Raw genomic sequence first — 26,439 nt, 5'->3', positions numbered from 1 at the left:
AAACGAGGGTTGGAACTTTAATAGTTGCAACTATTTATTTACAGCTCGTACATAATTAATACGTGTTTAAAAAGTCGTAGTTTGTATTCCAAAAATGAACAGCATAGAGACAGAAGTGATGATTTTTCTGCAGGACCTGACCATCATTTTGTAGGACAATGTTCAAGAACGTACAGTGAAAACTGTTGCTGATTTGTTTGATTGACGGGGCTATTAAGTGCTATACCACCTACTGTGCTCCCCTGACGTAAGCCCTCGTGAGTTCAACTGGATTTCTAAACTGAAGGAAACACTTCACGGCATTCGCTTCACTACTGCTACAAATTCGTCGGGAAATAGACCGCGCCGCTCGAACTGTCAACACAACTGGCACTGCTAAGAGTATCCTACGACTTCCACATCGCTGGCTATGCACAGTGCTGGTGACCACTTTGAAAGTCAGTAAAACTTTGAAAAACGTATCTATTTTGTACGAGCTGTAAATAAATAGTTGCCACTGTCAAAGTTCCTATCCTGGTAGAAGCGGTCATCCCCACAGTTCGCACTTTACGTACCGAAAAAACGGTTTTTCGGGGTTTTGTCAGGAACCACCCATGAACAAATTGTCCTTTCATAAGCTGACTTAGGTCCACCCCAGACCAGATCTAATACAAAAGAACCAACCGGTGTGCTCAATTTACCAGGGCTGGAGGATGTGTGTACTATCAAACTTTTTACCCTGTACTGTAGGATAGCTACACTATTCCCCTTTTCTGATAGGTACGCAAATGGTCGCTAGGACAAGGGCTATCCAGAATGCTTGGTCCATTAACTCTGTGATCAATAGCACCAAAGATACGACCGCCTGAAAAAACACATTTTGGCGCGCAGCTTTTTGAAACATATTGGTACATGCACTGTCGTCCACGGACAGATTTCAAATAGATTGCACGCAGCAGGTTAAGTTCGGTACAAGTTTCAGCAGTACAGTATATTTTTCTTCACTTCCTAAGGTGATACATCGCATAAAACACAAGCAATAGACTGAAACTGGGGCTACAAAAACTACTTCTTCAAGGAAGCCACACCTCAGAAAAACTGATGTGTCGCATCGTTTATCATTTACAGTACTTACTTAGCTGCAGAAAATGACCCCTTCAGCATCGTGGCGCGCAGATTCCGACGCCGTTTCCCAACACAATACAACACAACGCAATCGTGGCTGCAATATGCCTGTTCTATTTCAGTTTCCAATTTTCACAAGAGTAAGAATAGGCCTTGTGCGTGCTCAAAGTTTCCCCAAAATATCACACCGTAATACAGTGAAAGGAAGCAGAGTATGCAAGCCTTCGTGTGTTAGTGTCAGAGAAAGCAGAGATCATTAGTACAGTGAAGATGGTAGAATTCAGTTTCTGCACAAGGCGTTGAACATGATATTGCCAAGAAAGCCTTTCATACCATCACTCCTAAGGGTACAAGACTGCCGACTTTACTGACTATTTGATTACATCCCGGCAATAAAATTTGGCCTTTACAAAAACTTCGCGTCAGAAAATCTACCCATTGCGCTCTGTTGTAGTTAAGCGTTAATGTGGTCTCGTAAAGCTACTTGCTGATGTTACTGTTACCCTATTAGCTACATCATTCATATTACATTCCACATCTTTCACAATAACACCCGTGTCACCTGTCATATTTAGTACCTGACACTGATATACAGGTTGTAAACGCTAACTGTCTACAATGTAGCCGGCCGGTGTGGCCGTGCGGTTCTAGGCGCTACAGTCTGGAACCGCGTGACCGCTACGGTCGCAGGTTCGAATCCTGCCTCGGGCATGGATGTGTGAGATGTCCTTAGGTTAGTTAGGTTTAAGTAGTTCTAAGTTCTAGGGGACTGATGACCACAGATGTTAAGTCCCATAGTGCTCAGAGCCATTTGAACCATCTACAATGTGCCATAGTGGTGGAAGCAAGTCCAGACGAACAATTTTACATAGGACACCTGCGGTCTATGAAGCTGGGAAACAACTTCAAATTGAAGGAACTTCTGATGTACAAGATCCCTTTCAGTTTTTATGAATTTATATTATACTTTCTGACATGTTCCACACCCACGAGAATCATCTTATTTTTTGCATCTATGGAACGAAAACTGAATCTAATCTAATGTAATCTAAAGTAAGTAGTATTCCTGATGAGCGATTTCAATTGATAAGACCGTCACTTTCTGATCTTAAAAAAACTTGTTATACGTCCTGTTCCATTATGACTGTATCACGTATGGCGTGTAGACATCATAGTGGGTAGTATGTAGCGCATTCACACAGGTTTTATTAAACATAAAAACAGATTTATCACAAATAAAAACAATACAATTAAAAAAACAAATTGTATAACAAGGGATACTCACACAACATGCTTATTTAACTATGTTGTTCTTGTTTGTGAGAAATCTGATTTTATTTTTAACAAAACGTCTATGGAGTGCACTACCTACTGTCCACTATGATATCTACATGGCATGTGTGGTACAGTCGTAATGGAACAGGACGTATGACAACGAGTTTTTTGAAGATCAGATGATGATAGTCTTAACCTTTGAAACAGGTCATCATCACTAAATAGTATTGAATGTGATCGTTGTCAATTTAAAGTTTCTTCAAAGGAAATATAGATCCTCCTTCTAATCTCTACTTTGAGAAATTTCTGTCAGCTTCAAATTGACCTACAAAATCCAATAAAGCTACAACGTATGTTTGCCGCTTGTAAATTTAAATATTCTCATGCTGTCTCATGCCACTGGCTTGGTTTGGTAGTCCCTTAAAATTGTTAATTTAAACATTAACATGAGAGTAACGAGAGAAAAAGGCATTTGTACACGTTATGCTAAAACTAATTACATTTACAATTCGATCTAACTTCGATCCTTATGAGCGTAGTAGTTCCATAGGTAGAAGGCCAGACAAACAAAACGATTTAATTGTTAATTTTATGGTGCGAAAATTCACAACATTTTGAGGCAAGACTCACGTTTGTGTATTTGGTGGAAAACATTGAGGTAGCATTTACAGAATCGTCAATTTTACATTTTTTTAAGTGCGAGAACAGAGGCTTTTTAATATTCGAGAACGATTTTAACAAGAAAAAGAAATTCAATCACGCGGACAATATGCGATTAGCTGACTTTCGGGGGCAATTTCAGGTTGTTACGGCTTGGTACACTACAAGTTTCTTACATCAATTTTTTCGTCTCGATTTCACCTACACCACTGTGAGACAACGTTCCTGTTTACTCCCTGTATATCAAGGAATGCAGTGGACCTAGAATAAAACCCTGCAACAACTCAATCAGACGACAGTCACATTCAAACTATTCTGCCCTTTTGTCGACAGTGGAGGACAACCTTCTGCTTTCTACTTTCCACCGTTGTTGAGCTCCTTCCCTAATCCACGGGTGTTCCAAGTTATGCAAAAACATTGCATGGTCTACAAAGTGGAATTCTTTTCTCATATCGTAGAAAATACAAAACTGGTAGCAAAGAAAGTGGCCGGTAATTGTTTATATTACCTCTCTCACCCTTTTTATAGGGTAGTATCACTGGCAAGTATCTCAATCTTTCAAGAAATTGGCCACATCTGAAATACACATTGCACAGGCGACTGAGAACAGAACTATTGTAGCATTCAGTAGACACTGAAGATCGTGACATTGCTGTATTGTAGTTTGTTCAACTACTCGTAATTCATCCATGGAATCAGTCGAACTGGGAAAATGCCATACTCTGTACTTTAACAGAGAAAATAAGTTTGCAATTTCAAGGTAGAAAGTACGCCCTCTTCCGGAGTTGGTAGGTTCTCAAACTCTTTGCGGTGCAACAGCGTAACATAGTGGTAGATTTATGAATTGTGCAGTCAGCCTGGCATGATTGCACAATGATGTGACAAACCGGGTATACAAAGACCGCCCTTGTTCATTTCTAAGCAGTTAAACGGTTGGCTTAACGGCCAATTTTTTTAGCTCTGTTTTGGGAGATTTTGCACATTCATATTGTTGAATGTTGGTCTTGGGCTACACTTAAGTCAAACTGTCCATGAAACATAGCCTTCAAAACACGATTTATTCTGCTTTAGTTATGACAGTAACCATTATAAAACTTGAAGGTATCAATAGTGCAATAAATTCGTTAATGTCTACATCTACATCTACATCACAATTCTGCAACTCACACTTAAGTGCACGGCAGAGGGCTCTTCGCACCACTTTCAGGCTCTTTCTCTACCGCCCGTTTCATTCGATGTTGAGGTGCTGTTCCAACACAGTTGGTGAGCCTCTGCAATGATGCTCGAGTTTAGACCAAGACCAAGTGAATGGCAGTTTGGATTGAGGCGTGCTAAAGCAATCAGTGCAGTTGTGCAAAGCCACTGTGCCAGGGTGTCAACATGGTTTGCACATCTGTCTACTGAGCAGGGGACGCTGGTTCAAATCCTGGCCTTGGCACAAATTTTCATTCATCGCTGCAGTCTGCATATATTCGTCATAGATGTTTGAGATTTGATAAGGTCTCTGGAACGGTACAGTTTTATTTGATTATTTCCCTGCCGTCCCACTCTCTAACAGCTGGTGAGGAAAACGAAAACTTAAAATCTTTCTGTATGCACCGTTATTTCTCTTATTTTATTATGATGTTTATTTCTCCCTATGTGGTTTGGGCACCTTAAAATATTTTCACATTCAAAGGAGAAAGTTGGTGATTGAATTTCGCGAAAAGCTCTCGCCACAACGCAAATGGCCTTTGTTTTGACTATTGCCACCCCGACTCGCTCATCATATCCGAGCGATAATACTAAACGAGCTGATCTTCTTTGTACTTTTTCGATGTCCTCCGTCAATACTGTCTGGAAAGGATCTCATACCGCACAACAATACTCCAGCAGAGGTCGGACAAGCGCAGTGTGAGGAGTGTCTATAGTCTTCTTCGTATATGATCATATACGACATTTTGTCAGTAGAGAAACTGTTCTAGAATGATTTTAAAATTTAGTTCCTGTTCCTCCACTTTGAGGATTCTTCTGATTAAGGTTTGTATTTCGAATTTTAATTTTTAGTATCAGCCTCATATATTTTTATTTATATCAGACAGCCAGCAACATTTTTACTGCACATAGTTAACGCAAAAAGTTAAGTTAAAATACTCTGATAGAATACGCTCAGTATTGTGGCTAGTACAGTATACTATGGACTACTAAGTCTTTTGAGACGGCGTAATTGGATAAAAATAGGGAAAGACGAATAGTATACGATGTCTACAAGAACCAAGAGGGAATAATGAAACTGGAAGACCAAGAACGAAGTGCTCAGATTAAGAAAAGTGTATGATACGGCTATATTCTATCGCCCCAACTGTTCAATTCGTACAGTGAAGAAGCAATGACGGAAATAAAAGAAAGATTCAAGAGTGGCATTAAAATGTAAGCTAAAATGATATCAATGATAATATTCGCTGATGACATTACTATCCTCAGTAAAAGTGAATGAGAATTGCAGGATCTGCAGAATGGAATGAATAGTCTAATGAGTACAGGAATGTATTGTGAGTAAAACGAAAAAAGATGAAAGTTAAGAGAAGTAGCAGAAATGAGAACAGAGAGAAACGTAACATTAGAACTGATGATCACGAACTAGGTACTTCCTAGGCAGCAAATTTACCCATGACGGGCGGAGCAAATAGGACGTTAAAAGCAGACTAGCACTGGTAAACTGAGATTCCTGGCCAAGAGAAATCTATTAGTATCAAACATAGGCCTCACTATGGGGAAGAAAACTCTGAGAATGTCCTTCCTTGCAGCACAGCACTTCACGGTAGTGAAACGTGGACTGAGGGAAAACCGGAACAAAAGAAAATTTAAGCATTTGAGATGTGGTGCTAAAGAAGAATGTTGAAAATTAAGTGGATTGGTAAGGTAAGGAATGAGGAGGTTCGCTGCAGAATGGGAGAGCAAAGGAGTATATGGAAGACACTGGCAATAAGCAAGGGCAGAATGACAGGACAACAGTTAAGACGTCAGCCAATAACTTCCATTGTACTAGAGGGAACAGTAGAGGTAGACAGAGATTGGAATACAAATAGCAAATAATTGAGAACGTATGTTGCAAGTACAATTCGGAGATGAAAAGGCTGACGCAGGAGAGTAATTCGTGGTGGGCCTCATCAGACCAGTCAGAAGACTGACGACTCGAAAAAAGTGGGTTACCTGCCTTCAAGTTTTCTTATTCATTATTAGACCTACTCCTGTGTTACCTCTATTCGGTTCTGTATTTATAACCCAGTCTCTCCTCCATGTTCCGATTTGTAGAATGCCAGTTTTGTTTTTCCTGATGACAACGTCCTCCTAAGTAGTCTCCGCGCGGAGATGCGAATGGAAGAATATTTCACCTCCGGAATGTTTTACTTAATGTGGAGTAGATAGAAGAAACGTCCTTGCAGCCAGTTTCCTGTAAGTGCTTCCTCGTCCATTGTGCTTACCAAAATTGTGTGATTTAGATCTGCCTGTTCAGTTTTATCCTGATTACAGCTTCCAGAAAATAGAATACTTATCCAATATAAATGTGTAGGGGTAACATGTGTGACTCAGCCTCATAGGAATGATAGACGCCATATGACGCTTACTTAGCATCACATAGTCGAACCAAGGTCGAGGTGAGATGTTTGGTTCGAATCCTGCCTCGGGCATGGATGTGTGTGATGTCCTTAGGTTAGTTAGGTTTAATTAGTTCTAAGTTCTAAGCGACTGATGACCTCAGAAGTTAAGGCGCATTGTGCTCAGAGCCATTTGAACCATTTTTTGAGATGATTGGTTGTATGGCCGCTAGGTATTGCATGCTATTCATGGTCCCAGTATGGTAAAGAGCTTCCTTGATCGTAGGTTTGAAATCAGTATGAGACAGAAGTATTAGAAGGAACTGTTTTTCTGTATTGCTCCTCTTGGCTAGTAGGTAGACGATTTTCTTATAGAAAGTCCCATGATGTTCTTTCATCCACAGCAATCGACGTGTATGAGATTTTTCTATCATTCAGTAATACTGTTCAATGTATCCAAAATATATCTGTCAGTCTGCTTATCGAGTTTTGGATTTTTTAATTTTATGAAAAAAGCTTTTGAAGCCTGTGAATATCAAAATAAGGTTAAATATCTGTATTTCATAACAAATGACGTCCCCTACGGCCAATATGTCCGCTGTATAGATGGAGGTTTGAGATGGCAGTAAAGTCATTTGACAGGCGTCATTAGAAGGGTTGAAGGAGTTTCCTAATGCCTCTTCTATTTTGAAGACATCTGTTTGTACACAAACGTACTATGGACAATGTCGTGCAATAGATTGGTCTAGTTCGGAATTGATGACCTTAAATCTTCAACTGCATGGTAAGTATGATACCGAGGCTTTATGAAAGGAGAACCTAACGTTATTAGTATATGAATAAAAGCGTCTTTTGTGAATATTTTCTACCTCGTTGGACAAGCTGGAATTAATCTTACTAGGATATGATTTCAGATCGTCAAATAAAAAATGTGACATCAATCATTTGCGATGCAGTAAGATCTGTGTACTTTCTGTCAAATATAACTCTTGGGTCACATGTTCTCAAAAGCACCGAATCAGTTCAGTTATATCAACGGCAATGTTAGAGTCTTGCCTCCTGTTTGATAAATTTTTGAAGATGTGCAGAGTGGCCACTGATCAGCTGCTGTGCCGCTTGTGTTCCAGGAGGCGGTAGCAGCAGCAGTAGCAGCACCAGCAGCGCCTCTACCGGCATCACCGTCAAGTCAGCCGACGGCAGCCCCTCGCACAGCGCCGCTGGTGAGTCCTCTCACTCATTCCCGCCTCTTCTGACTTCGGCGCTATTGCGTAATTCCGATGTGAATTTATAGCAGCCCGGGATGTTTACCCAACCGGTGTTTACTGGTACTTGTTAAGAGGATGGATGAACTTCAGTGCACGTGAAACCAGTTACTCTGCTTGACAACTCCTTCACAACTACATGGCGTCGTTCGTGACGTTCGGTGAAGGAGTCCAGCTATAGATTAGATTAGTACCTCTTCCATAGATCATGAATACGACACTTCGTAATGATGTGGAAAGTGTCAGGTTAATAAAAGGTGTCTGTCCAAGATATTACATTACACAAAATATTACATGACACTTAATTTTTTTTTTGGGGGGGGGTGGGGAGGGGGGGGGGGGAATTACCCACTTACTATATCCAAAAATTCGTCTAATGAGTAGAAGGAGTTGCCATTCAGAAACTCTTTCAATTTTCTTTTAAATGCTATATGGCTATCTGTCAGACTTTTGATGCTATTAGGTAAGTGACCAAAGACTTTTGTGGCAGCATAATAACTTTCTGAGCCAAAGTTAGATTTAACCTTGAGTAGTGAAGATCATCCTTTCTCCTAGTGTTGTAGCCATGTACACTGCTATTACTTTTGAATTCGTTCGGATTGTTAATAACAAATTTCATAAGTGAATATATATATTGCGAGGCTACAGTGAACATCCGTAGCTCTTTAAATAAGTGTCTGCAGGATGATCTTGCATGAGCTCCAGCAATTATTCTGATTACACGCTTTTGTGCAATGAACACTCTTTTACTCAATGATGAGTTACCCCAGAATATGATACCATACGAAAGCAGAGAATGAAAATAGGCCTGGTAAGCTAATTTTCTGAGATGTATATCGCCAAAATTGGCAATGACCCTAATAGCATAAGTAACGTTTCAGCAGATCTTCAGTGTGTGTTTTCCAGTTCAACCCCTCATCAATGCATAGCCTAACCTAGAAATTTTGAATATGCTACCTTAGCTACCGATTTCTAATCGAAGTCTATATTTATTAATTGTCATTCCGTTTACTGTGTGGAAGTGTATATACTGTTTTTGTCAAAGTTTAATGAGAGCCCATTTGCAAAGAACCACTTAATGATTTTCTGAAAAACATCGTTTACAATTTAATCAGTTAATTCTTGTCTGTTGGGTGCGATAGCTATATTTGTATCATCGTCAAAAAGTACCAGCTTTGCATCTTCGTGAATATAGAATGGCAAGTGATTAATATATATTAAGAACAGCAGAGGACCCAAGACCGAACCCAGTGGCACCCATTCTTGATTGTTCCCCAGCATTGCGCCATCGCCTCTCGGTGGGCATTTGTGCCGTTCTGTAAACTTCCCACGATGCTTCCACCTCCTTCATCTTGCTTGAAGCCAGTGCTTCACTGTTTTAGATGCGCCAGGGATATAATTGTAAAGCCAGCGACTTGAGGAAAATCATTTAAGAGCCTTCCAGGAGGGAGGTGCTGCTGCAAGTGTTCATTGTACGAAAATCCCGAGCTACATTTGATGTGCTAGCGGGTAAGGACGATTCCTTTGCAATGTCTATAAGCGCATATTAGACTTTTCTTAAGCCAAGCGTAGTTACACAGTGAATTTATTGCCATAACACACTAAATGCTTTTACATACATTTATGGACTGGTTTGCCACGAGGTTTTATGCGGTCAGAGTAAATTTTCTTGGACATTATGAAGGAAGAAAATTATGTTTAATATCCCATGAAAGATGATTTCGTTACAGCACAAATTCTGATTGTAGGATGAGCACAAGAGGACAAATAAAGTAACAGGAGGTCCTGTCTGTTGACAGCCAATTAGACTATCAGTTTCAGTAGGAATGTTAGTAATGTTAGTTATTCGACCAAAGGCCTATAATTCAATAAATGGGGGCTGCAGTGCCTAACTTCTAGAATTTTAGGTGCAGGGATCACGCAGGGACCCACCTCTTCAACCATACAACCATTTCCCCCCTCCCTAGCCATAAAAAATTACGAGCTTCGATTTTTGAAAACTAATGATAAAATTTGGAATGATAAATCTTTTTTTAAAAAATAATGTTCTGAAACCAAAATTTTTAAAACATAATTTCTTGTAATCAAAACAATAAAGTCACAAGACTTCTGGCAATCGTAAACATAAGACAGTCGACACGAAGGTTACCCATATCTATCGAATACATGTGTACTACTTTAAACGGCTGGTGCCGGCGGAGGTTCGAGTCCTCCCTCGGGCATGGGTGTGTGTGTATGTCCTTCGGATAATTTAGGTTAAGTAGTGTGTAAGCTTAGGGACTGATGACCTTAGCAGTTAAGTCCCATAAGATTTCACAACACATTTGAACATTTTGAACTACTTTAAATATCTAGTAGCGACTTGCTCTAGTGAGTTCAAAAATATTCATCGGGAGGTGCCGGAACGCCATTCCGGCGCATTCCGACAGAAATTAAGTCCTTGTCGGCCGACTAGAAGGTCAAATGTTGAACAGTGTGAGACACGTCTTAAGTGACATAAGTACAGATGACGTCTCAGAAACTAACCTCGCTACGTTTGAGTAAAATGACAGTAACATGTGCTGTTTCTGTGAAAACTAACGTGTTGGCGTCCGTGGGGCAGCGTAATCTCTTCTTTCCAACAATTGTGCCGAAACCTACACTCTAGAGACTCGGAGACATTAGCTAGTTGTGACTTTTGCTGTCGTTGACTTTCCCGAGCGACTTAAGTTGGAACGACTCAAATGGATGTAGCAAAGCGAAAGTCAGAAAGCTAAGGAAGTGTAGTCGATAGAGGTGGCTCGATCTCAACTACTGTTCGGCGATCTGGGATCCTTAAGAGGCAGGATTTATAGAGAACATTCAACGAAAAACGGTTCATTTCTTCACTTTGCCGTTTAGTCATCACGTGCGTGTAACAGAAATGCTCAGCAAACTTCACAACAACATCGACGTTGTGCATCAAGAGATTCCGAGAGCCCAAGTCCCAAAACAAGAAACACACATTCTACAAAATATATTCACCTTATAACGACAGTGTTAACAGCTCCCTGCCTAGTTTCACTTCCATAAAATTTTTAATAACAATCTGACATGGAGAGGGATCCAGGTAGGTTAGATTACATAGGAGATTTCTGGCCACTTAGCGAAAACGAAGCTGTCTTCCTTTTCATTTTTGAAGAAGAACCATTTTGAAATAAGAGCAGTTCATAGTTTTAATTAATGTCTATACATAATAGGCAATGTATGTCCTGCCTAATTGACTGACTGACTCACCATCGTCCAGCCAGAACCTCTAAGGATAGAAACTTGAAAATTGGAAAAGGTGTGGACCCGATATTGTAGGTGCCGTTTAAGAAATTCCAGCCCTAAGGGGATCAAATAGGGGATGAAGGTGTTTTTTAAATGTTGCTATTAAGGCAATTTTGATGCTAGACCTACGAAAATTGGTATGATTTCTCGGCTATAAATAAAGATATACTTGTTTCCGCATGGATGAAAGCTTTTTTTGAAATATATCATTATTAAAGAACTACTAAAGTATTATTTGAAGCTTCATCTACGAACATTGATAGTTGACTTCTCGGATACAAATAAAAAAAACTTGTTTCAGTGTTTTTTGGAAACTGAAACCCTAAGGGGGTGTAAGAGGAGATGAGATTTCTTACGAAAATAATTTATTGCGTTTTAACAGCTAAATCTATGAAAATTTAAATTTGGCTTCTCAGCAATAAAAAAGTAATGTTTACTGTTTTTGGAAATTCGAGCCCTAAGGAGGTGGAACGGGGGATAAAAGTTTTTATGGAAATATTCCATTGTGCAAGCATTTTTGAAGCTAAATCTGTAGGAATTAGTATTTGGCTTTTCTGTTGGAAATAAAACATACTCACGTCACTGTTTTTGGAAATTCAACCACTAAGGGGGTGAAACAGTGGGTGAAACATTTTTGGTAATATTTAATTGCGAAAGCATTTTTAAAGATAAATATTTGAAAATTGGTGTTTGGCTTCTCGGTTAGAGATGAAAAAATACGTGTTTCACAGATTTTGGAAATTCAATCCCTAAGGGGGTGAAACAGGGTCAGACTGATTCACTGAGTCATCATCGCCCAGCCCATACCGCTAAGGATAAAAACTCGGAGAGAGTGTGAATCTTATATTGTAGGAATCCCTTAAGCAGGACTTATGCGAAATTCCACTCCTAAAGGGACTGGAAGAACTTTTGAAAGTATGTCTCTATTAAGGGATTTTTGAAGCCAGAACTACGAAAACTGATATTTGGTTTCTCAGTCGGAAAATAAGTAATACGTGTTTCAGCACTTTTGGAAATTTGGCCACTAAGGGGGGAAAATAGTGAGCGAAAGATTTTTTGAAATAAATGGTTACTAAAGAACTACTAAAGAATTTTCAAGGCTACATCTATGACAACTGAGAAGTTAGGAAAAAAAACGTGTTTCAGTGTTTCTGGAAATTCAACCCCTAGGGGAGTGCAATAGAGGAAAAAAATTACAAGAAAATACTTCGTTACATTAACAAAATTTTAAAGCTAAATTTATGAAAACTGATATTTGACTTCTCGGTTATACATAAAAAGTATTTGTTAGGGGATGAAATTTGCTAAGGAAATATCTTCATAAGAACGCAAAAGACATAATTAACAATAGCTTTGGACTCCAGCTACCAGAATCGCTTTGCGTTCAGAAGTAAATTAGGAAAAGATCACGCTTATTTGGCCTTAATTATTGTGATAACCTTAGAAGGTGTTGCAGTTTGTGAACAATATAAAAATTCGATTAAATAAAAAGAAATCTCTGCAGACCATACAGTCTACACGAGCGAAGCAGCGGGCGCTAAGCTACTTTTTAAATACAGGGAAAATAAAGATTTCCCTCAATCTTCGTTAGAATCCACTTGAATTTTCCATTCTCCCTGGTGCTTGCAAAAATGTAAACACTTTGAAGTTCGTCGCAGTAAATCTGTTTCAGTACTATAGCAGCGCACGATAGCGGCTACTACGCAAGTTGTTGATTCGATGATTGTCCTCCAGTCGCTTGCTTCAAAACACCGAAAATCTAACAATTACTTTCAGTGTTACCGTACTTGTGATGGCAGACGTTGTCTATGATAAGATTCATCAAACGAGTTAACACACTAAACAATTGGCGCATCTGCCCATGGTACGTAGCAAAGCGCTGACATTGGACTCACGTTCGGGAGGCCGTCGGTTCAAATCCCCGTTCCGTCATACAGATGTAAGCTTCTAGTGATTTCCCTAAATCACTCGAGACAAATGTTGGGATGGTGTCACTGACAGGCTGTGATCGCTAACCTCGCCAATTCCAAGCTTGTAATCGGTCTCTAGCACCCTTCTTGTCGACGGCACGCTAAACTCTGTCCTTCCTCGTTTCTTCCCTCAGTGCTTCTCATGCCGACCACTACTAAATCAACCTCTACTTCATGAAGTTTTTCCTTATCACATCGAGAAAAATATAGTTACAATAGTAATTCTTATATCTGTTTGCAGATACATTCCTTAATCCCGCACGACAGTGCCGTAACACGCAGCAAGAGGAGAGAAAACAATATGGCGGACCCCTTTTGCACTTTATTATTTGGTTGCACCATTTTATTTTGGCTAATCTATCGGTATGCTACTGTACAGCTGTGCGGGGATTTTTCAGTGTACGTCATGACTGAAGACATGTAGCTCCAACCCGGCAAAATACAGTATTAATCAAGTAACTTATTTTGCTTCTCGCACTCGGACACCGCTGCCTATTAGCGCCATGGCATCGCCTCGTAAAGTTCTAGAAAGCCAGTGGTATGTAATGGTTCCATTAGCCTATCTTGGTGACACTATCGACATCATTATCATTAGAACTGCGAAGGTAAATAAGAGAAATTGTGGCGTATACAGAGGAGTACGTACAATATTTCGTGATGTGCACCACCCAGAGATGTAAGAGAAAGGGGTATTAATGTGATTGTCGCGCATCCCTCGTATGTTCCGCAACATAACCTAGGGTAGCTTGCGTCTCACAGATGTAGATGACAAACTTCTAGTTCAGTGGAGAGGGAAAATTACTGTTACTTTGGATCCAGTGGATTGAGGAGCTACTCGACCGAATAGTAGCGGCTCCGGTCAAAGAAAACCATCGTAACGACCGGGAGAGCGGTGTGCTGACTACATGCCCCTCCTACACGCATCCTTAGCTGAGGATGACACGGCGGTCGGATGGTCCCGATGGGCCACTTGTGGCCTAAAGACGGAGTGCCTGCCTGCCTGCCTGCCTTGGATCCCATGGTTGGATCAGGAATTTCAGAGTAGACTCAAATACTAACGACGCTCAAACAAACAGTGCACCAGTATAGATTAACACTATCTCTTGCAGAGTCGGCGAAAGAAGATTCCTAATAGTTGGCAATAATTTTGCCAGCTGTCAACTACGAAGCGCAGAGAGCTGCAAGGCGAAAACAATAGTTTCTGGTATCCCAGCTCATGTAAGGGGACTGGGACTGCGATTGGTTAAAACGTGAAGAAAGTAGATACCAACAGCCGTAATTTTATTTAATAATGCTAAATAAGATTAATAATTAAAGTTATGGCTGTAGGTATCTATTTTCTTCAAGAAAACGATAGTCGTCGTCATAGAAACGTCTACAAAATCGCGTTACGTGATTGGTTACAGCGTGTATTTAAAGCAAACCTGATTTGCATCCACATAGTAGCTTTAGTAGCTCTACTCTTAAGCACCTGGCGCGAAGTTTGAATAGACATCACCTTTCAGATGTAGAATCACGGCTTCCAACTCCTTCTTCGTGCTGCGATTTCTTCCGTCTATGTATTTAGGGACAAACGATAGCCTCGCCCTTTCCATGGATGTCCTCACAACTTGCACTGTATTTTTCTCTTCAGTTGTATCCCTTCCACTCGCCATTTGTGTCGTCGGCCTTCTTAATAATATGGCGTAGTTTCAGTAGTTATTTGGTTAGTTATGTGTTCCACGGGTCATATTGACCATAAATGCTATCATGTGGAATATATCAAATGAACGACCACAGAACACACGTTTTAAAAAAGGAGTGTTACACGGCTACAGTCTGGCCATTTTATAAGGTTTTTTCCCCGGTACGATTGACGATTTCTATTCGAGAATTCCTCTGTAGTATAGACGGTGTTCTTGAGGAGAAAGGTCTTTAGTCAACATTTGAGAACACCTCCGTCAACAGCCGATATCGATCGCAGCTCAGACGCACTAGAGCTTGCTGTTGACGATCGCCACAGGAGAATGCATCACGGGGCACGAGGACCCAGCCACCCGCAGCGACAGGGCCAAGATGGCAGCCTTGATTCAGCCGAGTCATGAACTTCTATCACGCCGTTCTGCTCGTTGGATTTCGACACTGCGTTGTATCTGTCCTTTCTTGTTCTCGTATTTCGTTTGCGTTCAGTGTTCTGCTCTTGACGGTCTTGGCTTTTTATGAATTATGAATTTATATTGGGGGTGGGCAGGAAAAACTGTCAGGAAGGTCGCAGTTCGTAGTAATAGACGGCAAATCATTGAGTAAAACTGAAGTGATATCAGGTGTTCCCCAGAGATGCGTCCTGGGACCTCTGCTGTTCCTGATCTATATAAATGACCTGGGTGACAATCTGAGCAGTTCTCTTAGGTTGTTCGCAGATGATGCTGTAATTTACCGTCTAGTAAGGTCATCCGAAGACCAGTATCAGTTACAAAGCGATTTAGTAAAGATTGCTGTATGGTGTGGCAGGTGGCAGTTGACGCTAAATAACGAAAAGTGTGAGGTGATCCACATGAGTTCCAAAAGAAATCCGTTGGAATTCGATTACTCGATAAATATTACAATTCTCAAGCCTGTCAATTCAACTAAGTACCTGGGTGTTAAAATTACGAACAACTTCAGTTGGAAAGACCACATAGATAATATTGTGGGGAAGGCGAGCCAAAGGTTGCGTTTCATTGGCAGGACACTTAGAAGATGCAACAAGTCCACTAAAGAGACAGCTTACACTTCACTCGTCCTCTGTTAGAATATTGCTGCGCGGTGTGGGATCCTTACCAGGTGGGGTTGACGAAGGACATCAAAAGGGTGCAAAAAAGGGCAGCTCGTTTTGTATTATCACGTAATAGGGGAGAGAGTGTGGCAGATATGATACGCGAGTTGGGATGGAAGTCATTAAAGCAAAGACGTTTTTCGTCGCGGCGAGATCTATTTACGAAATTTCAGTCACCAACTTTCTCTTCCGAATGCGAAAATACTTTGTTGAGCCCAACCTACATAGGTAGGAATGATCATCAAAATAAAATAAGAGAAATCAGAGCTCGAACAGAAAGATTTAGGTGTTCGTTTTTCCCGCGCGTTGTTCGAGAGTGGAATGGTAGAGAGATAGTATGATTGTGGTTTGATGAACCCTCTGCCAAGCACTTAAATGTGAATCGCAGAGTAATCATGTAGATGTAGATGTAGACATTTTGTCAGTGAGCCGATTATCAAAGAGTTTCATAACTGCATATTTCGGCTCCTTGTGTGCCAAAGTTAGATTCGATATTGCAATGCTTATGATGGGAAAAAGAACGATACAGTGTTCTTCTTAACAGCACAGGCAATGCAGTACCGTATTTATCCGCCGATACCGGTCAGCGACTTTCAATTAAAATGCCTTCCCCTGTACGAGAATTATGCAATGTGTCTATGAGGAAAGGTTGTGATGCTGAAACGACGACATATAGAGGTTTGGGTGTGGCCGTGGGTCGTGCACAGATAGCCAAAGCGGTTAAGGTCACCGCTCGCGTAAAGCAGAAAATCTGGTTTCGAATCCCGGTCCAGTATAAATTTTCATTGTCGTCATTCCCTTATACAGCTGATGGTTGTTCGTATTCGCAACTCCGAATACGTTTAACGTAAAGTGAGATTCGTCAAACAAAATTTCAGGGCATTTTTTCTTTTAGTGTTATACTTTCAAATATCTCTGTTACTTTCATACGTAGATGGATTGTTTGAATAAATATACTGTGAGGCCATTACTAATAATCCCAGCCTGTGTGACCGTCCACACATTACACTAATTACTTTTATGCGTGCAATACATACTTTTGTCAACGTGAGGAGTAACTCTCGCACATAGTCCTGCAAATACGTCAGCGAATGAAAATATGAAAAATATGTTAACTTAGTGAATTCGACATCCTCAAAGTTGAAAATTATTCTTATGGCAAAAATTGGCTGAGCCCAAACGTTGCACCAAGAGCTCTATGTTGTTTATGCTGCTTGGTCCACCGTTCTGGGCTGACACCGACCGCCGTGTCATGCTCAGCCAAAGGTATGAAGCGGCACGGGGTCAGCACACAGCGCTCACGACCGTTGTCGGATTTCTTGATCTTCGAATGGCTACTTCACATTCAAGCAGCTCCACATTTGACTTCAGGAGACAGAGTGAACACCGTTCAATCCCTCTTATCAAGAAAAAAGTCCTGCCAATACCAGGAATTGGACCCGGCTTCTCCACGTGGCAGTCTAGCTACCGAGGCGGTCATGTAGTTTACAGATGGCCGCTCAATAAATACTTGAAAGTCTGCACTTCCAGAATGTAAGTTCACTCCTTAGCTTAGTGTTCGCTGATTTGAAACCACCTAGTTAATTAAAACTGTGTGGCGGACCGGGACTCGAACCTCAAATCTTAGTCTTTTGCGAGCAAGTGACCTACGTTGTGAGATACCCAAACACAACTAACGAACCACCGCTCCCTCTCGCCCCTCACAGCTTTCCTTCAGCAAGTACCTCTTGTACATTCCCAACAGCACAGATATTCTCCTGCCTACCTGGAAGAAGGGACTGTGTGCAGAATGGATTTTCACGTGGCAGCGGACAGTGCGCTGATGTGAAACTTCTTGGTTGATTGAAAATGTGTGCCCGACCTGGACACGAACCCGGGGATTTGACCTTCAGGGGTCGAGACCCTGTTCGGCACACAATTTTGATCTGCCTGGAAGTTTCTGTCTTCTTTTTACGCTTCACTGGGATAGCTATTTAAAATTATAAGGGACAATAAAATGAAAACGAGCCAGATGGAATAAAAGTAAGCAAACTATAATTTCAAAAGTAATCGTCGTAACCGTTAATAGTTTTATCCGACTGTGAGGCAAGTCTGTCAATGCCTTCATGGAGAAATGCTTGCGGGTGCCTATGGAACCAGACGTGAAAGTCTTCGTCCGAAGCAAATAGACAGCCACGGATATCTGCCTTGAGGGCTCCAAACATATGGAAATCGCATGGGAAGGGATCGGGACTGTATGCGAAGGATGTGTAAGGGCTTCCCAGCGAATCTTCTGCAGCGTAGTCGAAATAATCTCCACAATACGGGCACGACCATTATGCTGCAACAGAATGATGCAGTCCGCCGACATCCCTAAGTGTTTGCATTTTATGGAGCACTTCAATTTTTGTGAAGTGCCCACGTGCCGCTGTGCGTTAACTGAAGCGCGCCATCAAGTCCAAATGCCAAGTAACGTTGACGGACGGCACATTCTATATTGCCTATGGGTCGCCAAGGTTGTTGACTGCGCTTTAGAAGTATCGCCGGGAAGCTCTTACACTTTTTCCATACAATCCCGATCTCTCCCCACGCAATTCCCAAATATTTGGGGCCTTAACAAAAAACCTTTGCGGCCTCTCCGGACGAAGAGGTCCATGCCTGGACACAATCAAGGTTCCACTTTTTTTTCTGTCTGTATTCCAATCTCTGCCACCCCTACAACTTTTACCCTCTACAGATCCCCGTAGTACCGTGGTGGTTAAGCGCTGATGCCTTAACACATGTTATAACCTCCCGTCCCTTCTTCTTGTTAATGTTTCCCAAATGTTCTTTGCTTCGCTGATTTTGCAGAGAACATCCTCATTGCTTATCCTGTCAGCCCACCTCATTTTCAACGTTCTTCTGTATCTCCACATCTCAAACTCTTCGATACTCTTCTGTTCCTGTTTTCCCATTGCCCAAGATTCATTACCATACAATGCTGTGCTCCAGAAATTCCTTCCTCAACTTAACGCGATGGTTGATACCAGTAGACTTTCTTCGACACCAATTTTGTTGCTACTTTTCTCGCTATTGTCATTTCTCCTACCATTCATTACGTTTTGTTTTCCCAGTTTACCCTCAACCCACGTTCTGTACTCAATAGTCTGTTCATTCCTTTCAACACATCCTGTAATTCTTCTTCACTTCTACTTAGGATAGCAATCTCATCAGCGAATCTTATCATAGTAATCCTTTCATCACGAATTTTAATCCCGCTCTACAACCTTTCCTTTATTTCTCCATTGCTTCTGATGTATGGCAACCAGAAACATTTTTCCATGAAGGCAAGTGCCATCTTATCGCACAGTGAGATAAGAGTTTATCAGTTATGGCAATTACTCTTGAAATGATAAACAGTGTACTGACTTTTTTCCATCTGTTTCGTTTTCATTTGACTGTCGGTTATACCATGGATCTAATACTATTACACTACTGGCCATTAAAACTGCTACACCACGAAGATGACGCGCTACAGACGCGAAATTTAACCGACAGGAAGAAGATGCTATGATACGCAAATGATTAGCTTTTCAGAGCATTCACAGAAGGTTGGCGACGTTGGCGACACCTACAACGTGCTGAGAATGAGAAAAGTTTCCAACCGATTTCTCATACACAAACAGCAGTTGACCGGCGTTGCCTGGTGAAACGTTGTTGTGATACCTCGTGTAAGGGGGAGAAATGCTTACCATCACGTTTCCGACTTTGATAAAGGTCGGATTGTAGCCTATCGCGATTGCGGTTTATCGTATCGCGACATCGATGCTCGCGTTGGTCGAGATCCAAAGACTGTTAGCAGAATATGGAATCGGTGGGTTCAGGAGGGTAATACGGAACGCCGTGCTGGATCCTAACGGCCTCGTATCACTAGCAGTAGAGATGATAGGCATTTATCCGCATGGCTGTAACGGATCGTGCAGACACATCTCGATCCCTGAGTCAACAGATGGGGACGTTTGCAAGACAACAACCATCTGCACGAACAGTTCGACTACGTTTGCAGCGGCATGGACTATCAGCTCGGGGACCATGGCTGCGGTTACCATTGACGCTGCATCACAGACAGGAGCGCCTGTTATGGTGTACTCAACGACGAACCTGGGTGCACGAATGGCAAAACGTCATTTTTTCGGATGAATCCAGGTTCTGTTTACAGCATCAAGATGGTCGCATCCGTGCTTGGCGACATCGCGGTGAATGCACATTGGAAGCGTGTATTCGTCATCGCCATACTGGCGTATATCCCGGCGTGATGGTATGGGGTGCCATTGGTTATACGTCTCGGTTACCTCTTGTTCGCATTGACGGCACTTTGAACAGTGGACGTTACGACCCGTGGCTCTACTCTACATTCGATCCCTGCGAAACCCTACATTTCAGCAGAATAATGCACGACCGCATGTTGCAGGTCCTGTACGGGCCTTTCTGGATACAGAAAGTGTTCGACTGCTGCCCTGGCCAGCACATTCTCCAGATCTCTCACCAATTGAAAACGTCTGGTCAATGGTGGCCGAGCAACTGGCTCGTCACAATACGCCAGTCACTACTCTTGATGAACTGTGGTATCGTGTTGAAGCTGCATGGGCAGCTGTACCTGTACACGCCATCCAAGATCTGTTTGACTCAATGCCCAAGCGTATCAAGGCCGTTATTACGGCCAGAGGTGGTTGTTCTGGGTACTGATTTCTCAGGATCTATGCACCCAAATTGCGTGAAAATGTAATGACATGTTAGTTCTAGTATAATATATGCGACCATCTGCATTTCTTCTTGGTGTAGCAATTTTAATGGACAGTAGTGTTAAACCTACTTGGAAACTAAACGCAAGAAACGTTGTGTTAAATATGCAGTAACTGGTTTAATAATAACAATAGGTTTCATAGGAAGCAGATACGCCCGTTTGGCCGCAAGTCAGATGTTTTCTTTGTAGACTGTAATTCTGTCACGTAACGGAACTGCTTGCGTCACCCATCGCCCGAATTACATAAAAGGACCGTTGTTGTTCTCTGTATACATAAATGATTTGGCGGACAGGGTGGGCAGCAATCTGCGGTTGTTTGCGGATGATGCTACAGTGCACGGTAGGGTGTCGAAGTTGAGTGACTGTAGGAAGGTACAAGAAGACATAGACAAAATTTTTAACTGGTGTGATGAGTGGCTAGCTGTAAATGTGAAAAAATGTGAGTTAATGCGGATGGATAGGAGGAACAAACCAGTAACATTCGGATACAGTATTATTAGTGTCCAGCTTGACACAGGCAAGCCGTCAAAAAGTGTCTAGGCATAACGTAGGAACGTGATATGAAATAAAACGCCGCGCGGGATTAGCCGAGCGGTCTAGGGCTCTACAGTCATGGACTGTGCGGCTGGTCCCGGCGGAGGTTCGAGTCCTCCCTCGGTCATGGGGATGATTTAGGTTAAGTAGTGTGTAAGCTTGGGCACTGATGACCTTAGCAGTTAAGTCCCATAAGATTTCTACATCTACATACATGCACCGCAATCCACCATACGGTGCGTGGCGGAGGGTACCTCGTACCACAACTAGCATCTCCTTTCCCTGTTCCACTCCCAAACAGAACGAGGGAAAAATGACTGCCTCTGTACGAGCCCTAATCTCTCTTATCTTATCTTTGTGGTCTTCCCGCGAAATATAAGTTGGCGGCAGTAATATTGTACTGCAGTCAGCCTCAAATGCTGGTTCTCTAAATTTCCTCAGTAGCGATTCACGAAAAGAACGCCTCCTTTCCTCCAGAGACTCCCACCCGAGTTCCTGAAGCATTTCCGTAACACTCGGGTGATGATCAAACCTACCAGTAACAAATCTAGCAGCCCGCCTCTGAATTGCTTCTATGTCCTCCCTCAATCCGACCTGATAGGGATCCCAAACGCTCGAGCAGTACTCAGGAATAGGTCGTATTAGTGTTTTATAAGCGGTCTCCTTCACAACACACACATTTGAACATTTTTTTAACAAATGAAACGAGCATTTGACAACTGTGTAGGGAAGGCGGATGGTCGACTTCGGTTTAATGGGAGAACTTTAGGAAAGAGTAGTTCACCTGTAAAGGAGGCCGCATTTATGACGCTACTTGAGTACCGCTATAGTGTGTGGGATCCGTACCAGGTCGGATTGAAGGAAGACATTGAAGCAGTCCAGAGGCGGGCTGCTGGATTTACTACCGGTAGGTTCGAACAACACGTAAGTGTTATGGAGATGCTTCGGGAAATCAGCTGGGAATCCATGGAAGACAGGAGAGGTTGTTTTCGAGAAGCACTATTGAGAAATCCGGCCGTTGTGGCTGAGAGGTTCTAGGCGCTTCAGTCTGGCACCGTGCGACCGCTACGGTCGCAGGTTCGAATCCTGCCTCGGGCATGGATGTGTGAGATGTCCTTAGGTTAGTTAGGTTTAAGTAGTTCTAAGTTCTAGGGGACTCATGACCTCAGATGTTAAGTCCCATAGTGCTCAGAGCCATTTTAGCCACTATTGAGAAAAATTAGAGAGCCGGCAATTGAAGCTGACTGCCGAACTATTCTACTGCCGCCAAGGTACATTGCGCGCAAGGGCCACGAAAATAAGATGCGAGAAATTAGTGCTCATACGGAGGGATATAGACAGTCGTTTTCCCCTCGCTCTATTTTACGAATGGAAGAGGAGGGGAAATGATTGGTAGTGGTACAGAGTGCCCTCCGCCACGCACCGTACGGTGGCTTGCGGAGTATCTCTGTAGATGTAGATGTTGGGGAGAATCGTGTTTTCCTTCGACCATAAGTAGGGAAAGAACATCTGAGAAGAGGCTCTACGAGCAGTAAAACGGCTGGCCCTTAGGAGAAGACGCGGTTGTCAGCTTCGCCTCTTCCCCCCCGTGGCCACGCCCCCGTGATGTCACCTGTTGCATGCACAGTGGCGGGGAGCCGCCGCGCGTCTTCGTCTCACAGCCAGTCCGCGCCGAGCCGGGGGTCTGCACGCCGCTCCACGCGACGCGTCGCAGACGGCGACAGCACGCCACTCCGGTACGCACAACACTCACTACTCGACGCATTGTGGGCACGCATCCCAGTGGCTTCACACACCTACCAAACCACGGTATTCTGGTTGGAGAGTCGTCCACATCCCACTTGTAACCTTTTGTTATCTTTGACAAACAGTCTTTAAGTGGGTCTATAACCATGTTTGGCTCAGTAACTCGTTCTTGTCTTGGTCGTTATTTTTTTTAATTATTACTCCTCATTACACATTCCGCTTTAACAGTGTCTTCAGATCAAATCTATGCTACAGAGAACTTACATTTAAAATGGCGGAACAAACTTTTACATAAATAATGTTTAGAATAACTGTGGTGACACATTAACTGGTTAAAAAACATCTCAGTCAACATGAAAAGCCAAACTGGCCCTCGGCGTGGGGCGCATTACAAGGTAAAGGTGTTCAGCCACCAGGTGGCTGTAGCGAACGGCATTTAGCCAATATAATTTCCATCTACTGTTGTTCTGTTCTTTAAATATCCTTATTACGGCATAAACATGATATTTTAAAATCATTTGAAAGTGGACGTTACTGTGCGTAAAAGACGTCTTTCTCGAATCGCGTGACACTGCCTTTTCAGTATTTGTATCTTTATAAAGTAAGACTGTAAATGCAGCGTCGCGCGAGTCAAGCCGCACATCTTTCGATGCACAATCATTTTAAAATATCATGATTATGCTGTAATTAGAATGTTTGAGGAGGGGGATAATTACTTCCAACTGAAAGTTAAAGAGGAAAATTAAATTTGCTAAAGGCCACTGACTAAGCCATCTGAAGGCCGAACACGTTTTCTTTGCAATACGCCGCACGGCGAGAGCCAATTATGTATCCATGAGGTATGTGATCCACTTACGTGTCACCACAATTGTTCTAAACATTGTTTGTATGAAAATTTGTTCCATCCTTTTAAATGTGAGTTCTTTGTACCAAAGATCTGATCTGAAGATGCTGTTAAAGTCAAACGCGTAATCAGCAGAAATAATAAAAAGAATATAGCGACCAAGACAAGAAAGTGTTATTAAGGGACATTACTGTTTAAAGGGTGTCTATTTCCACTTACGGGTGTAGAAGTCTTCTTCCAATTTCGCCCTCACGACACTTTCAAGTATTTACGAACATATGCGTGAAAGGCAATTTACAATACAACATATCTGGAAAATAAAAATATAATGGGAAGGCAATAATAGTATGTGCAACAAACTTGGTATTCTGCTAACATGCTCCTACTTACAAATAATCGATGGAATTCCAACACACAGATATAACTTACAGAACTTTATTCACAGCAGTCATTTTTTAGCAATTCAGGCGCTTATTGTTTCAAAATAAAATTCAGACCTCAGCTGCACAACTTGAACATCTGTTTCACATAACTGTCTTTATTTTTATCAAAGTTGGGCATATTTCTGTGAGGGAGTTATCCGTGATCCTTATTTATACAAAATAAGCTTATTTTCTGTCTGTCGATAGCTGCTTTTCTTTTAATTAACCTGTTTCGGGCAAATTACCCCTCTTCAGGTCATATGTCGCAGGTACAGAGTAAGCTGGAACTATCCGTTCACTGCCATAGCGTATCAGTGTCATACGCTATGACACTGAACTAATAGTGCCATTAGGACGGCTTACAATGTACCAGAGAGATATGATCCGAAGAGGAACGATGCTGACCGAAACCGGTCAATGAAATAAAAAGCGCAATCAACAGACAGAAAATAACCCTATTGTGTAATCTGTCATCTTTGGAAAGAAAGTTAGGAAAATATAAATAACATGGTCATATATGTATGTTAAGTACAGAAAGCGTGTTACAAAAACATACTCAATATTAGTAGATGTCACTACTTTCGTCAAGGAAGCATAACGCCACGACATATCGGAAAACGTACATCATATATGCATTAACTGTAACCACACATTGATAACACAGAGAAATTTAATCACTCTTACATGAAGAGTCAGTTTTGTGCGCAACTGTGATTAGTTCACTCTACGTTATCAATTTGTTGTTATAATTATCGCATACATATGTCCATTCGCCATATGTCGTTGTATTATGCTGCCCTGATGAACGTATTGACGCTTGCTAAGCCAATATTGAATTAGTTTTTATAATATGCCTCTTCTACTTTATGTGCATGTATGGCCATATTCTAATGATTTTTTTTCCTAAATTTTTTAGACTTCCGAATATGTCGGATTAATCCGACGTAACCAGTTAAGTGAACAAAATATTCTTTGTGCAGCTGATCTGAACTTTATTCTGAAAAAAAAGAAGCAACGAGACCCATGTAGATTGTAAGCACCCCTTTCCTTTAGAAACCCTCATACTTGGCTATTTACTACACTTCTGGCTCGACAGAAAAACCGTTTTCGTGAGGTGGACCGTGTGCTTACACCTTGTGCGAGATTAGGTTGAGATTCCTTTAAAAAAATAAAAGAAAAAAGTCACACGCTTTAAAACTACCGAAAAACACATTAAAATCTTACTTTGCACTTGACAGCCAAGCCATAATGCTCGTGTATTGCGATATTCCATCACCACGATGTATAGACTAACTCCGGTACAATCTTCTGGTGTGGGGCAAGCTAGTGGTACTAGAAGCTTAATTTGAAGTGCCTAGTATGAAGTAATGTCACACCTTTAGATAAAAGCCTAAGATGAGAGCCATTGTTGTTGAATTTTTTATGTGTTCACTGCGGTCAAGCGCATAGAGATGTAGAGTTATAGAATTGGAAGAAGTAGGTTTCCGTCCAGCTACGTCTTACTCTTTTTTCACCCTCGCATTTCTAACAGATTATAGGATTCTCTTATTAATGTAACAGAAACTTACTCTGTAATATTCGATGTTAGCTACATATAAGTGTTGTCTCTGTCAGAAATGAGTGTGTTCGATTTTGTAACTTCAGTCTGATGAAACAGCGAGCAGCAATCACATGTGTATTCTTGCCTGTCACAAATATTTGGCTCTTTAGTTCCGAATATGTCGCAATTTGTGAGAGCGTCTATAGGTAGGAACCTAAGAGAGCAGCTTAAATTGCTGCATACACGGGAGAATCTAGTAACGTTCGCGGCTTATTCCGTAGACTGTTATCGACTTTCGTGTTCGCACCACGTCATTTTGACGTCACTTCGCACTAAGCTCCTATTGTCAATAGCTTCTCCCCAGTGCAGGCGCGTAATTTCGAATGTTCATGGATGAATTTAAGTAAAAACGATAGTATATTTTCAAGGGTTGTATCACGCTTCGTAGGCTGTTGAAGTCCTATGCAAATACGTTATATTGAATGCCACGGATTCAAATTGCCTGTGAGCAGGGAGAATACTTACAGAGGAGGCATCAGCTGCGGTCATTGATACAAGTAATTGCTGCCTTAGCAGGTGTTACACAGACATAACCGTAGAAATAAAATTGTAACTTTGTTAAGTAAATCAACGCGTGGCAAAGTTATCTATGAGGAA

At 41.7% G+C, this 26,439-nt stretch overlaps 1 protein-coding gene across 10 annotated transcripts in view; it reads left to right on the top strand.

Annotated features, from left to right (window-relative positions):
• LOC126416983 (sorbin and SH3 domain-containing protein 1) overlaps positions 1-26,439 on the top strand; it is a 1,139,715-nt gene that overhangs the window by 365,405 nt on the left and 747,871 nt on the right. For all 10 annotated transcript variants that reach the window (XM_050084918.1, XM_050084885.1, XM_050084932.1 and 7 more), the window contains exon 4: positions 7,745-7,837. In XM_050084918.1, coding sequence (XP_049940875.1) covers positions 7,745-7,837 — 93 coding nt within the window. The remainder of the gene's footprint in view (positions 1-7,744; positions 7,838-26,439) is intronic.

Source organism: Schistocerca serialis, chromosome 1 (genome assembly GCF_023864345.2).
Source record: "Schistocerca serialis cubense isolate TAMUIC-IGC-003099 chromosome 1, iqSchSeri2.2, whole genome shotgun sequence".
Classification (NCBI taxonomy): domain Eukaryota; kingdom Metazoa; phylum Arthropoda; class Insecta; order Orthoptera; family Acrididae; genus Schistocerca; species Schistocerca serialis.
Note: the sequence above shows the minus strand (reverse complement) of the source record. Positions and strands in the feature narration are given on the sequence as shown.